Source organism: Cyprinus carpio, chromosome B23 (genome assembly GCF_018340385.1).
Source record: "Cyprinus carpio isolate SPL01 chromosome B23, ASM1834038v1, whole genome shotgun sequence".
In the NCBI taxonomy this organism is placed as follows: domain Eukaryota; kingdom Metazoa; phylum Chordata; class Actinopteri; order Cypriniformes; family Cyprinidae; genus Cyprinus; species Cyprinus carpio.
In genome coordinates this window covers 4,493,564-4,509,912 of record NC_056619.1, presented here as the reverse complement: position 1 = coordinate 4,509,912, position 16,349 = coordinate 4,493,564, and the positions used below count along the sequence as shown (strand labels likewise).

At 38.2% G+C, this 16,349-nt stretch overlaps 2 protein-coding genes across 2 annotated transcripts; one reads left to right on the top strand and one right to left on the bottom strand.

Moving 5' to 3' along the window:
* The first annotated feature begins 205 nt into the window (after positions 1-205).
* LOC109065378 (T-complex protein 1 subunit alpha) lies at positions 206-12,063 on the top strand. Its single transcript, XM_042750023.1, has 12 exons — positions 206-434; positions 4,192-4,277; positions 5,220-5,348; positions 5,592-5,689; positions 5,782-5,892; positions 7,150-7,331; positions 7,415-7,541; positions 8,700-8,875; positions 8,991-9,114; positions 10,164-10,356; positions 11,184-11,347; positions 11,627-12,063. The coding sequence occupies exons 1-12, from the start codon at positions 362-364 to the stop codon at positions 11,838-11,840; spliced, it is 1,677 nt and encodes a 558-aa protein (XP_042605957.1). The 5' UTR covers positions 206-361; the 3' UTR covers positions 11,841-12,063.
* A 108-nt stretch (positions 12,064-12,171) lies between these two features.
* Positions 12,172-15,802, bottom strand: LOC109065375 (inactive serine protease 35). The gene is made up of 2 exons (XM_042750024.1): positions 15,389-15,802; positions 12,172-14,021 (listed from the first exon to the last, which is right to left on the bottom strand). Exon 2 carries the CDS (start codon positions 14,009-14,011, stop codon positions 12,722-12,724), a length of 1,290 nt encoding a protein of 429 aa, XP_042605958.1. The 5' UTR covers positions 14,012-14,021; positions 15,389-15,802; the 3' UTR covers positions 12,172-12,721.
* Positions 15,803-16,349: the final 547 nt, after the last annotated feature.

Below are 16,349 nucleotides of genomic sequence, written 5' to 3'. Positions count from 1 at the left end.
TCTTTTGAGAGTATTACACCGTTTAAAGTAACCGCCGCTGTTCCGCCAGACCACTAGGTGTCCCTCAATCGTAATAAACGCTTCGGCGACAACCATCGAATGAATTACCGCATTAAACAGGGAATTGTAGTTTTTACATCTCTATCAGTCCGTGACTCAATCTGTAGGGCTTTAGAGCTCTTTATAAGCATATATGTGCAGAGTCGAGTCTTTGAATCGGTTTAGTGGCTCATGTGTGTGTTTGAGTGTGAACTAAAAGCTGTTGTTCTGGATCGATCTGGAACTTTCCACACGCGCCCCTCCCGCTCTCACGCTACCCATAAGCCACCGCGCGCGTCTCCATTCTTCTCTCCCATCCAACATGTCCATGACAGAGGGTCCGTTAACCGTGCTCGGCCAGAGGACGACCGGCGAGTCCGTGAGGACTCAAAACGGTGAGTCGGGATGCGCTCATATTTGCCCTCAATACAACACAGCGACGCGGTGAACGGGGCGCACGCGGCGGTGTTTAACCGGAAGAGCGGCCGGCGTCTCGAGCAGCACGTGCGGCTAACATGAATCAGAGTATAATCCTCGATTTACATCAAAATACTTCTTCAGCTTTAAAGCACTGTCTTCTGAAGTCGTTAACAAATGAATTCCGTGGGTCTGCGCGCTGTCGGTAGAGCGACCCGTGAGCCGGTACCGTTAGATCATTGTGACGCATCTCTAATACTGTCTCTGCAAGACCGCGTGATACAAATTAAACATGTGCAAGCCTGTGAGGTCTAAAACCCTTGCGTGCACCACACAATACAGTCACGTGGAAGAAAGATGTCTAATTGATGCACATGTAAAGGTTAATGTTGTTAACTGAAGTCTTGTGCTTTGTGCGATGCTTCATTCACGCCCTGCTGACAGTTCAGCTGCCCTACAAGGACCTGTTCACAAATCACGCGTTATCGCGTTTAGAAGCGTCAGATGGAGGCTCGTGGAATGGAGATGTTTTTTTTTTTTACGTTAAAAAATTTAATTTATTTAGATCACGCGTTTTTAAGACGCAGTGTTAACTGTCAAACACGTGCATCCAGTGAGTTTTTACACAGAAAACAGAAGAAAACGAGAGCACTGGAATACTGTGGCGTTAAAATACCACACACACACGTGTATAAACCCTGTAACATCACTTATGTGACCAATAATTCCTGCTTAAACAAGTATAGACTAAACATTTGTATTTTAACTTACTAAAAAAAAAAAAAAACAATAAATAAATGAAAAGCACTAGTACATGGTTGGGGCTGAATCATATTTTTTTTTTTTTTTTTTTTTTTTTTGCGCATTTAAAAGCATGAGATGCAGGGTATTGGAATTGAAAAAACACAAGGTCTCCAGGTGTGGAAAGGTAAACTTATTTTACCTAGAGCGCCTTTTTTTTGGATGCTGCTGTTGTTTCCAAATATGCCTACTTTACTGCTATATAGTAGCTTTAAACGCAGTATGTGAGCCATGTAGTATGTCTGGATTCATAAAACGGGCACAAAGTACCCAGATGACCTGCTACGCATCTGGGGTCTCATTTATAAAACTCTCCGTAGGTTCCATCCTTAAAAGTGTACATGGGCACAAAAGCTAGTTTTTGTTTACTCAAAAAAGTTTTCTGATTTATAAAACCATGCGTATGCCAGAACCTGTGCAAAAAATCTCTTTATGAATCCCAGTCAGGGGAAGATTGTGTGCACATGCATCTCCACCCCGTCTCCTCCCCGAAAGCACCGTATATGGAGCTTACAACGCCTATGCATAACCTCATGTGCATTAGTGCAGTGATCAATACGACAGTGAATCGTTGTTGACTGATATCACTCTCGAGTCCATGAGTTCCACCAGTGGTATGAGAGGAGCAGCTTTCACTCTCAACCAAACTTACATTACTAGCCAATCAGAATGCTTTGAAACAATAAACACAAAACACACAAAACCCTCATCAAAGAAGAAAAAAAAAAAGCAACAAAAAGCTGCAATGTTCAATGGTCAAAAAAAATACATCTACAGCAAATTTACATAATACATAATGGACTTAAGTTGGTTATGTTCATATTATGTTTAGGCATATTACATTATGTATTTTAACAGTGTTGTTCAAAACAATCTTGTAATTTCTTGGTGTCCCTCCAATGTGATTAAGCCAGGGCATGGGCCGTGTTCAAAACAATCTTGTAATTTCTTCAGCCATCCTACACACACGTGAATGACCGTGGGTATGGGCTGGGTTGATATAGCTAAAAAATTTTTACAACAATATGTTTCATATCGTTCTGACTTTTTTTTTTTTTTTTTTTTAATAAAAAAAAAAAATTTTTGGATAACCTTTTTTTGCAAGTCCATTTGAAAACAAAGCAATAGAAAAAAAGTTTACATTTACCCACTGTATTTTTCAACATTTTTTTTGGTTTTGTTTTAAGTCAAACACAAAATAAAAATTAAACAAATATCTAATTTCTCATGTTTTATATGAAGATTAAATAGGTTAAACTTTTGGCTTGTTTCCCGAGGCCACAGGAGGGCACAATGAGCAAAATAATGCAGCACATTAAATTGTCAACGCAAGGAAATAACGGTCTATAAAAAAATGTTCACCATGTCTAAATTAACTCATATAAAGCAAATATAATTTTGAAAATGGCATTAACCGTTATGAACAAAATGGCATCATGAATTTATGCATTGCTTAATCCAAAGAGCCGACTGCGTGTCTCGTGGGCTAGACTAACAAAATATTAAACTACAACGTCACTTACATCACCGCATCTCGTCCAGTAATCGCAAAAAGCTCTGTGCTTTGTCACTTATTAATAAAATGTACCAGCTTTAAAATTATTCCGAATTCATAACGAAATTCAAACAATAAGCTACAGTTTTGGCACTCCTTAATGGGGCGGTCGCTTTAGCGCCTCAGTGACTGTAGTCTTTGTGACTGTAGATTTCAAGCTGGAAAAGACATTTAGTTCCCACTTTAAGTGAACCTTAGTTCCCAGGTCATCTACAAGATGGATTAAAATGCTGATAAAGTCAAGAAAAGATGAGACATAAACACATGACAGTATGATTGAAATGTTGAAATATAAATAATAATAATCGTAAAATAAATAAAACACGTTTATTCTGTGGCACCTAAAAAAATAATTTGGCTCCTAAGTTTTTTTCTTATAGGAGCCAATGGCTCCTTACTCGATTTTTTTTGTTTGGAGCCCTGTAATGTGGAGATGACTTCACTAGGGGTGTCGAAATTTAATCGTTTCTTCGATGCATCTCGATGCAGACGAGGACGATTCAGTATCGGTTCAGTAATAGAGCATAACTGATTATAACGTATTGATGCTTTTCTGATGTCATTTGTCACATGCGTGCTTTGAAGCACTGCTGCGCAGAATGATCAGTATATGACATCAAGTACCGCAAGAGCGATAAGAGAGCAGACGGATCCTGCTCGTGCGCTTTGGTCGGCGCAGCAACTAACCTCCCCACACGGCGCAAGCCTTTGAAATGAATGGGTTTCATAGTGCAGCGCTTTCCGTGTCCTGTGTAAAAGCCTCTATACACTCATCCTGCGCAGCACTGCTTCAAATCGAGGAAACACAGGAAAATTGTTTATTGTTAATAAAATTATCTAATTATTTTGTTTGTAAATATTTTTACTGTATATGTGTAGCCTATATTGAAATAGATATAAAATCGTTGTTTACTTTACTTTTCTCACTCCAGGAAAAATAGTTTGTACGCAAGATCTAAAATGTCCGTATGGTGCGTACATATTTACGCAAAGTTTATTTTTTATTAATCACAATATGTGCGTAGAAAATTGTGTATGCATATTTCTATGGCCATTTTGTGCGTACTAATTCTATAGCATATAGAATTTTTTTTTTTTTTCACTGGTCAGTGGTCACAAATCAAACATAGTGCCTTCTATGCAGTATGCAACTCTGAACACAGTGTTAATCACAAAACGCTGCAAAAGACGTGAGTGCAGTGGTCAAACACATCCATGTAGGGCATGTTTACATAGAAAATGCTTTAAAAAGCAGTGCAGTGGAATGCAAAAATATATTCTGTTTTCAGTTCTTGCAGTGTGGACAACATTGGTATACAAAAGCTTGCAGAGCAGAAAAGTGCGAAACATACAAATTCATTTTATTTGTTGCTTTGCAGTCATGGCCGCTGCATCCATTGCTAACATCGTGAAGAGCTCTCTCGGTCCCGTCGGCCTGGACAAGATGTTGGTGGACGACATCGGCGTAAGTGCAGACGTTTTTCCTCCGGTCAGAGTTACCCGTGATGTTCAGATCTTGTATACTTAGTGTTAGTTCACCCAAAACCGAAAATTCAGTCATTAATTACTCACTCTCACGTCGTTCCAAACCTGCAAGACCTTTATTCATCTTCAGAACACAAATTAAGATATTTGTGATGAAATCTGAGAGCTCTCTGACCCTCCACAGACAGGGTCCTTACGCGATCAAGGTCCAGAAAAATAGCACGGACTTCAGTAAAATAGACAACACGACATCAGGGGTTCAACCGTAATTTTACGAAGCTGCGAGAATACTTTTTGTACACAAAGAAAACAAAACAAAAATAACGACTTTATTCGACAGTTCGTCTCCTCCGTTTCACACTATAGCACTATTTTGAAGAGTATCACATACATAAATAACGTAAGCAACTTATGTACACGGATACTCTGTTGTTTATGCTTTGATCTGAACATAAACAGCGTATCTGTGGACATAATTTGCTTACGTTGTTTACGTATGTGATACTCTCCAAAATAGCGCTACAGTGTGAAACGGAGGAGACGAATTGTCGAATAAAGTCGTTATTTTTGTTTTGTTTTCTTTGTGTACAAAAAGTATTCTCGCAGCTTCGTAAAATTACGGTTGAACCCCTGATGTCCAATTGACTATTTTACTGAAGTCCGTGCTATTTTTCTGGACCTTGATCGCGTAAGGACCCTTGCTGTCTGTGGAGGGTCAGAGAGCTCTCGGATTTCATTAAAATATCTTAATTTGTGTTCTGAAGATGAACAGAGGTCTTGAACATGAGAGTGAATAATTAATGACTGAATTTTCATATTTTTGGTGAACTGTCCCTTTAACGTCCAATAGGGAACATTAGAATTGTTTGTAGATAGCAGATGCAGTGCCAATGTTTCCTCATGCTTAGGATCTGTGTTTCAGAACGTGACCATAACCAATGATGGAGCCACCATCCTGAAGCTGCTGGAGGTGGAGCACCCGGCCGCTAAGGTCCTCTGTGAGCTAGCAGAGCTGCAGGATAAGGAGGTTGGAGATGGCACAACATCAGTGGTGAGACATTTGCTGCTTTGGATAGACATTTCTGTTAAGAAAGATTTCCTGTTATAGTGCCATCCATACAGTCTCAGTATGTATGGCTATGCTAACAGGACACAGAAACCACCTGTCATAAACTACGGGACGTGCAGGTCTTTCTCTGCAGCTTCCACATCCTGACAGTACATTACACAGTGTTGACTGAATATCAGTTAAAGAATGATGAGAACCACTCATCTCTGTGTGTGTGTGTGTGAAGTGATCATCGCCGCTGAGCTGCTGAAGAGTGCTGACGAGCTCGTCAAACAGAAGATCCACCCCACCTCCATCATCAGTGGATACAGACTGGCCTGCAAGTAAGAGTCACTTCCTGTGCCTACAGGAAGTCTTGTGTGTTTAAGCATAATTGAGATTAAAATGAAACGGTCTAATTTGCTGTGCTTCACAGGGAGGCAGTCAGATACATCAATGAAAACCTGACCATCAGCACTGATGATTTGGGCAGAGAGTGTCTCATCAATGCTGCCAAGACTTCCATGTCCTCTAAAATCATTGGCGTGTATCCTCTGTTTTGTGCTGTTTCATGCTACTGTGTGTGTATATATATATATATATATATATACACACACACACACACGTAATGCTATATAATGTGTATATATAACAATGTTATATTATACCTCTTAATATTATCAATTATATAAACATTGAATGTTATCATTTAAAGTTGATTAATTTTATATGTGTGTGTGTGCAGCCTCTATACAAATTCTGCTTATTTACTGCTTATTAGAGATTCTGCTTATTGTTAAAAGTATTTTATAGTATATATTATTTTCAATATAATATTTAGTAGGGGTGTAACTGTACACAAATATGATGGTTCGGTACGTACCTCGGTTTTAACGTCACGGTTCGGTATGATTTCGGTACAGCGGGGGGGAAACTAACCTTTTTATTTTTTTTATTTTTATTTTCTTTTAATGGTTTAGTGAACAAGCTGCTCTTTCTTTAAATACATTCAGTTATAGTTTAAATTTTCTTAGTGATAAAAATCTACCTCAGCTTATGCATAAAACTATAGGGAGCCCTTTTACATTAGGACTAACAACTTAACCCAAACTTAAATTTAATTACTATTTCTTTTTAAATAGATGATCAACAGTCAACTTTAAATAAATTGTACGCAAACCATTAAATTGCACACAATGCAGTTTTTAAATTAACGTAATAATAATTTCTAAGCTATTTGTTTAAATATATTCAATTGCACGATGGCTGTCATAGCATGTTTCATAACAGATTAATGTAAACATACTGTGCATTAAATAATTAAGACTAACAGGTTTAGTAAAGTATGAGTATATGGTGTAATATTTCGCAAAATGCTCCTCTCTAGACTTAATTTCTCTAGTGAACGAACGAGCTGTGGACACTGATGACTTGCTGAGGTAAATTAAATGCTACGTGACATTTCATTTCCACGCTGTATTGTTGATGTCTTTCCGCGGTTGAAACACTGATTGAGCAATTATGAGGCATGAGATGTTCAGTCATGTTTATTTGCATTAAAACTAGTAGTACAGAGGAATGATCGACACGAATACATGTACTGTTACACCCTTAATATTTAGTGTTTAACTATGTTTCTAAAATCATGTCACAACATCCAAAACAGTTATTTTTAAGTCATTGTAGTATTCAATAAGGCTGCATAAATAGTCTGGATTTTATTTCAGAGTTTTAAACTGCATTGAGTTTTGCAGACCTTACTAATCGTTTGAAATGGAAGTGTTGTTCCTTGACGTTCTGTCAGTGATTCAGATTTTTTTGCTAATATGGTGGTGGACGCTGCCCTGGCTGTGAAGTTTGTTGATGGTAAAGGTGTTGCTCGCTATCCCATCAACTCTGTGAATGTGCTGAAGGCTCACGGACGCAGCCAGAAGGAGAGTTTCCTCGTCAACGGATACGCACTGAACTGCACTGTCGGATCACAAGGTCTGTTCACTCGCATGCTTGTTTTTGGCGTTGCACAGTGTATGTTAGTACGTGTGTTTGTGAATGATGTTTGTGTTGTTTAGGAATGGTGAAGCGTGTGTCCAGTGCCAAGATAGCCTGTCTGGACTTCAGCCTGCAGAAGACCAAGATGAAGATGGGTGTTCAGGTGGTCATCAGCGATCCGGAGAAACTGGACCAAATCAGACAGAGGTGAGGGCATGTTGTTACACACACACACACACACACACACACAAAGAAATTTCCCATTTACATTGCTGCCACACATCTGTGGTGTGTGTAGTTATACGCGTGGGGTAAAGCATCGTCTGCCCAAAGCCTCTCTTACACACAGATACATGTCTGTGTTTTACTTTTGGGCTGTACAACATGTATCTATACCACTAAAACCACTAAAAGTTTTGGCCTCAAGGAATTTTTTTTTTTTTTGTATTTTTTTAGAAGAAATAAATGTTTATTCAGAATGCTTTAAATTAAGTCACAAAGACATTTATAATGTTACAAAATATTTATTTCAAATAAATGCTGTTCATCAAAAAATCCTGAAAAATATGAAGCAGCACAACTTTCAACACTGATAATAATCAGAAATGTTTCTTGAGCAGCAAATCAGTATATTAGAATGATTCTGAAGATCATGTGACACTGAAGAGTGCAGTAATAATGCTGAAAACTGAAAAAATATATTTTAAATTGTAATGTTTCGCCTTTTTTTGGACCAAATTTTGACTTGTTGAAGCAAAATACAAGTAAACGGAAATAGTTGTCTAATCGATTTAAACCAACCAAAATTGGAAAAGAACAATTATAAATGCATTGAAAATTACTACTAAAACTAATTTTAATAATAACAAAAACCAATAACTACGTTTTGTTTGTTGTTGGTGTTTTTTTCACTGCTCTATTTGATATATCAGACTAAGTTCATATTTATGCTATAAATGCATTATGCTCTCTTGACTCTCTGTATGTGGTTTTAGTAATTGGAGTACAATTATTTTGGACCGTTTTTATGTCTGTATTTAGCCTGTTACATGTGAGCTTCATATGAAGTAATTGTATAATTAATTTTTACCTCCTGATGTTGACATGATCATTTTCAGAAGGTTGAGCGGAATTATTATTATTTCCAATTTACACTTTATTAAGCATATTTACCTACTTTATTTAAAATATAATTACCTTATTCAACTTTTTTTTTTTTTTTTTTTTTTGCAAACAAGTGTCCTTTCAATTTTTTTTTTTTTTTTCTCTGTTTGAATTATTAGGACTTTTGATGTCTCAGGCTGTGACTATGATTGGTGAATCATTTTCATCAGTTTTGCTGATCGTTCTGGATTTGTTTCTCAGGGAGTCAGACATCACGAAGGAGCGCATTCAGAAGATCCTGGCATCAGGAGCGAATGTGATTCTGACCACAGGAGGCATTGATGACATGTGTCTGAAATACTTTGTAGATGCAGGAGCCATGGCTGTGAGGAGGGTGCTCAAGAAGGACCTCAAACGCATCGCCAAATCTACAGGGGGTCAGCTGACTACACTTGCTTCTCTCTTTACTTTGGAGATAGACCTTCTGTTCTTGAAATACAGAGGTCATGTATTTCTTAGTTTTGATGAACAATGTTTTGATTTCCCCCATAGCCACTGTGTGCTCGTCTCTGTCTAACCTGGAGGGAGAGGAGACGTTTGAGGCGGCCATGCTGGGTCAGGCTGAGGAGGTTGTGCAGGACAGAGTGTGTGACGACGAGCTCATCCTCATCAAGAAGTGAGAGCATCTTCCTTTTCCTTCAACAAAACCTGTAGGATTGAATTCATGCCTGATATTACCTACATTCTGAAGATCAGCGATTAGGATGTCTGCACATCTGTTAAAGAGGAGACATTAAACACATTATCTACGGTGTTTTCTGGAAAACAAGTAAAACATAGAAAAAATTACATTAAATACCAAAAAAAAAAAAAGTTTAAAGTATTTTATTACATTTAGAACCGTAAAATACCAATAAATAAAACCAAATGTTTCCAACATTATAAATGTTAGAATTATGTATTTTAATTCCCCTTGCTCCACAAAAATCCTTTACATTTATTTGTATACGGAAGAAGAAAAAGAGAATGAAGAACATGAATATTAACACTTAAAACTCAAGCCTAAACACATTTAAAGCGAAACTCAATTACTGGTGTGGGGAAATGTGCTATACAAATACACTGGATTACCTTGCCGAAGAAGTACAAACAGCGTTAATCATGAAGAGAGAGAAAACATTTCCTGTATGATCTCGTCTAATTTGCCAAAAACTGATAAAAAATTACTTGCGTTCAGAAAAATAATACTGCTGCTATTTGATTTAATTTTTGATTATCTTGAGCAGTGTTTTTCATTGGACACACATTTGAAAATCACATTTGTGACCCTGGAGCACAAAACCAGTATTAAGTCGCTGGGGTATAATTGTAGCAATAGCCAAAAATACATTGTATGGGTCAAAATTATAGATTTTTCTTTTATGCCCAAAATCATTATGATATTAAGTAAAGATCATGTTCCATGAAGATTTTTGTAAATTTCCTTCCGTAAATATATCAAAACTTGATTTTTGATTAGTAAAATGCAAAGAAAATTAATTCATACAACACAAAATTAAATTTTATCATCACATAGATTTTTTGCACCCTCAGAATCCAGATTTTCAAATAGTCTTATCTCGTCCAAATAAAATACACCCATACCATAACACTTAAGACTTTTGTGGTCCAGGGTCACATTTTAGTTTTTTTTTTTTTCTTAATGCCGTTTTCTCTGTCTTTCAGCACAAAGGCACGCACATCTGCCTCTATCGTCTTGCGTGGGGCGAATGATTTCATGTGTGATGAAATGGAGCGCTCGCTGCATGATGCCCTGTGTGTGGTGAAGAGGGTGCTGGAGTCCAAATCTGTGGTACCAGGAGGTGGCGCTGTAGAGGCTGCGCTGTCCATTTATCTGGAGAACTATGCAACAAGCATGGTGAGGACCCAATCTTTCACAGCTGCCTGCTGGGATCTTTATTTTCTTGATGTCTTATTTGTATTTTCAGGTAAAATGTTACTTTGTAACAAACTGACAGTTAAATAATAGCTGATGTATAAATGCACAATCTAGTAAAGATAGACAGACTTTTATTGTAATATTAATGTCAAGACCAGTTTTATATATATAAAATATTTCTGTATTATGTGCAATTGGATGCATGCACACTCCCATTATAATTGCTGCCGTGCCTGTTTGATGGCTTGTGCAGTTATACGCGTGGGAGACAGTGAGAGTCCTGAGTGGGGAAAGGGACAGATAAACAGCTCTGCTGACAGCTGCTTCCATCCTGCTCAGAACAAACATGCCTTATTTATCATTGAGATGTATTAAAACTGACTAATCATTAAGAGGAAACAACATCATACAAAAAAAAAAACAGTTTATTAAGCAATCATAATTTGAAGCCTGATTTTTAAGAGGAAACATCCTTTTGCCAAATTTGCAATGTGTTATGCAGTCATAAAAAGTTCCAATTAGAATGGTGTGTTGCCATAGAAACAGGAATTGTAGCAGAGTCTGTTTGAATATTTAAGTAAAATGAAATAATTTCATGCCTGTACAGTAATAGGTCTGTCAGAATGGCTGAAAAATTAAATTCGAATTTTGTACTTAAATATTATCAATATTCAAATTACTTGAATTTAAAAGCTTTTGGCTTCTCTCCTGAGGCCACAAGAGGGTGCAAAATATTACTAATGCACATTTTTCGAAGCAGTAAAATAACACGACTATCTTTGACGAAGTGCATGTGTTTGATGTAGGGTTCCCGTGAGCAGCTGGCTATTGCTGAATTTGCTCGCTCTCTGCTCGTCATTCCTAAAACTCTGGCAGTCAACGCCGCACAAGACTCCACTGACCTGGTGGCCAAACTCAGAGCCTTCCACAATGAGGCTCAGGTCAACCCTGAACGCAAGAACCTCAAATGGTTTCATCACACAGTTAATTTGGTAGGGAAGCTGTTCAGCTCTTAGAAATATGACTCCGCTGTCAGACAGCAGACAAACATGCAATCAGGAATAAAAAATCCGGTGTTTAGAAGCAAGGTTGTGGTTTACTTCCCTAAAATGTCCTTAGAATTTATTTGGTAGATGATTGGTATTTGTGCAGACCATCTGGAAGCAATGTGGCCTATTATGGATCAAGCTGAGAGCCAATGCAGTTTGGATTCCTCTGTTTAAACCTGTTTTTGTGTGTGTGCTGTTAGGATCGGGTTGGACCTGGTAAATGGAAAGCCAAGAGACAACAAGCAGGCGGGAGTGTATGAACCCACAATGGTTAAAACCAAGAGTCTGAAGTTCGCCACAGAGGCAGCCATCACCATCCTTCGAATCGATGATCTTATCAAACTCTTCCCTGACCAGAAAGAGGGCGGGCCCTCCTACCAGGATGCTGTCCAATCAGGATCTCTGGAGGGATAAAGTCCTGCTGCATTAAGTCTTTAATTGGCTGGTTCTGGTGTTGCTTCGCTCAGCTTTTGTATTTATATTTGGATCCATCTGATGAGCTGTTAGTGTAGAATGTGCACTTTGATTGCGTTACTTATTTTTTGCTAATAGCGTGGCTGTTGGTCATGTGTAATGTAACAAATGTTCCTTTTTCTGTCATTTCAAAGATAATAAACCAGAATGGTGTAGAAAGGAATCTTGTTTCTGGTGTTTTGTGAAAGAAAAAATATATATAAAAAAAAGAAAACTTATACAAAAGGTATACTAAAAAGTACTTGTGTAATTTTGTTTTAACTTGACTTTACTAGGCAAATGCATTCAATATTAAATAAATACAAATACTGTTAGACCAAACAATCACCCCTAGAATGTCTAAGCTACTACATAGTGATTTATACTGCCAGGCTTCAAAAAGCATAATAGTCCATATGACTTGTGCACCTTATTCTTATTGTAAGCAAATGATCCTTTTCAGAGGTAGTATGAATCACCATGTACTTTACTTGTATGGAAAATGAGCTGCTCTTCATGCAGCTAGTGATATTTTTCATATTTGGGTGAACTCCTCAAGAACTTAAACAAAAATACTGAATGTCAAGCTGTATCGTTTTTCAGTAGTTAACTACTTGGCCTCAGCTGGTGATATTGGCTTTTTAACACAAACGTGGCCTGAACATGACATTACAAAGGCTCAAATTTTGGCAATGCAAACAAAAATAAATATACAACATCCAAATTCATCTTGTTAAAACGGAATTTCCTGTACAGATGCTGTGGATTTTCAGTTGGGTCACAAACATGAGCAGTTTGCATCTAGACCGTCCCAGCAGTCTTGAGGACTCATCGACCTTTTTTTAGGCCAGTTTACACCGACTAGCATCTCCATGGATCCAGTGGCATATCTGGGCGTACTTGGCGGGTGTTATTCTGACCGCCACATTATAGTCCTTCTGTATCCCATCAACATCCACCCACTGATGTCCAGAGAACACACCAATTACCTTCCTCTTCCACTTCCCTTTTCCTCCCTGATCTCGTAGCCTCACGTACACCCCGGCTCCGCTTGACCCCTTCTGCGCATCACAGTACTGATACATGAGGTCCTTGGACTCCTCTAAGACCGAACAGAAGCGGTAGACCACTTTCCCTGATTGGTCATCGTCAAAACCAGAGAAGTGGATTCTTCCAGCCGGGATGTCCTTGACTACTGGAACTATGCCTAACTCCATGAACTTCATCTTTTGGGGTCGTTTCAGCTCCAGAAGGGCGTAGTCATAGTCAGCCGAGATCTCCTTGCCTGCTCTCCTCATCCAGCCTGTTGGCACTTGTGTTAGTTTGACGCGTGTCCACCTAAACACCGGTTGTCTGGACCGGTCTGAATCTGTGTCACGTCTAATACGGTTCTTCCTTTTCCTCCTGTGTTCTCTATTAAGTAGTTCTCCTTCAGTGGCTACATCTTCTTCATTTCCCACTTCGCTTTCTCTCCTCTTTTCTCCTTTCCTCCTGCCTCCTCGTTGGCGTCCTCCACTGCGTTTGGAGCGAAGCTTCATGACACCCACTCGCAGCCTCTTGGTCCCTTTCAGATAGACTTGGCCATCATGGACACAGTGGGCAGAAGTCAATACGTGTTTTGGAGAAACTAAAATGCCTGAGCAACCCGTAGAGAGCCTGACTGAGGCAGAAAAGGGGTACCTGGTGATGAAGTGTTTATCTGTGATCACGAAGCGTCCGTCCATGCCGTATACCTGCCGTTTTCTGCGTTTAAGGTGTCCTGCATTGCAGACAACAGAAGAGGATGCGTTTCTTAGCTCGGCGACCTCTTCCAGTTGTATTTTGGTGAAGGTGCGTGTTCCGTTCTGGTAGACGGTTTCATAAGACAGTAGTCGTTCCAGCTCCGCAGGCCTCGCTTCTGGCAGCTTTCTTTGGCACTCAATCCCACACATCACTCCTGGCTCACTGAAGCTTTCTGCAGTGAATTCTGGGCTTTGGAGCCTCACTGTGCTTTGGTCCAGGATCACTGGGATCTTTATCTGTGTCGAAAGGCAGTCATCTTCATTGTTTGTGATGGAAGCGCCACTATAGACCAAAGATACAACCACAGCCAATGCGGTCAGACTGAACAAGAAAGATGGAGGACCTGTCATCTTGCTCTACCTGAAGGTAAAGAGACAAGAGATGAGGGGTGAAGCTAAAAGATAGTTTCAATGTTTCATAACACCAAGTAAATGGTAATAGAACATACTGGACTTCTATAATCTCTTCACTTCTGGTAGTGATAATGTGGGGCTAAAAATGTTGGTGCACTTGATGTGGTTAATGAAAATTACAAACAGGAGCCCAAAAAAAGACAACAGATGTCTGCTTGCTAAAGAGGGATTCCTGACTATTCTCATCTCAGGAATGGCAATGCTGACAGTTGCATTTTGGAAAGGGTAAAATTTACATATGTGGCTTGAACAAGCAGATGCATTTTGGTTCAAATCACCTCTGAAAGTCGTGTTAATATAGCTATGCAATTAGCAAAAAAGTGTACCAAGTGTAAATAATGCACTTCCTAAAGTTAGTTCTTGTAGCTCGACTGGTAGAAAAAGGCAATGTGCCAAACTCAAGGGTTCAAATACTAGAATGAGAAAAAAAAGAACCTGATAAAATGCACTGCAACTCTCTATAGATAAAAGGACCAATCAAATGTGTAAATGTGGATAGTTTTTAACTAACTGTCTGCTATGCATTTTAACTGATACTACCACTGCATCTCTCTGGAGGTGAAAATTGTCAAGCTGACCAGCAATGAAATATTGCAGATGAAGCTTTAAGAAGGATGTTACCGATATGCAACATGAACCACTATAACCAATAAAAGCCAAGAGGTTATTGCGGGGGAAAACCTCTGTCCAACGTTAAAATACTGTAAGTATTGGCCTGAATGTTGATAATGACATGATTTTAAACAAGAAAATAAGTGAAACAGAAATATGATGCATTTTTAATTGTAAACAAGTACATTATTTATGCTGCATTTATGGATTAAGTACTGCCGTGCACAAGAAAGAGAATTACTTGTGCTATTTATTATATATAATCCCCTGTATATGCAATAGTGTGTATGGAGTATGAGACTTTTAAAACGACCCAATAATGTATCAGCAAGTTTAGAGTTTTACCAATATGCATCCTGAATAATGCAAGTAGAAAAGGTACAGTCGTATCATTGCTGCATTAAAAAGGAATAATGCAATAAATGATAACAGTAACAGAATTAGATTAGGCTGGTGTTATTGAATTAAAGGGTGGGCTATTAAAGGACTAATGCAATGAGTACAGAGTGAGAAAACGTTATAAAAAAAATAGTGTTGCTTTGCCTTTATTATATAGCCTATAAATAATGCAGTGACAACATTGTGAAAAGATAAGGATTACTTCTGTATTTAACTGTCTCCGCCTAATTGGCAAGGTATTACACTGTCTGTTTCTAATTTACATTCAGCATTTTAATAAACTTTATTAAAATACGAACTCACCCTCAAAGCTTATCAACCCGACGAGAGAGAAATGCGCTCCAGCGGACTCTCGTGTTCTGCCAGCAGTACCTGCATGCATCCCAGTGTTTAACACGCAGCTGATCGGTGAAGGTGCGGAGTGCTGTGACGCTGAGAGAGAGGCGGATCCGCTGAAGAACGATAGCCTACAGTTATTTGTGGCACACTCCCACGCCGTTTAAACGAGGCTAGGGGAAGATCATTTAATTATACATGGCATGGGTTAAAGCGGTTACATCCCGAGCTGAGATAGTATTACCAGAGTGTTTATTTCTTTAAAAAAGGCTACATATCATTACAATTGATGTTATGTATTCATAAAGCATTTCTGCTATTTTGTTAAGGCTGTATTGTCACCCTGACAATGTCTGTAGTTATTTCTGTATCTAGCTATGTGTGAACTATAGACACGCGAACTTAAAAATGCACTTCCAGGACATACTTTTTTACACTCTCACCATACTGTTACTTACATGTCTAGAAGTAGATATGCATCAAGCATTGTCATGTTTCTTATTATTTATTTTTTTTTCTGAAATTAATGAGCATTTCCAGCACATCTCAAATGATGTATTGGTTTAATTTTTAATTAATTAATTAATTAATTTATTTATTTATTTATTTATTTATTTTTTTGAAAGATGAGAGAGGTGTGGCATTCTAAAGATTTTAAGACAAATTTAACTGAGATAACAATTAATTTTACTTTATTTTAAGACAATTATATCTGAGATAATTAATTTTTCCTTATTTGCCAAAATTACAACTTGATTGAAAATGACACTCTGAAAGGTGAAATTCACCTCTACAAGTAGACCTACAGTAACTATGTAGCCTACATTTTTTGTTGTGAACACCACAACTGAAGAGCAATCATTATGAGTTCAGAGAGAGAGAGAGAGAGAGATCATAAAAATATAAACTCACTATTTTCAACATCTTA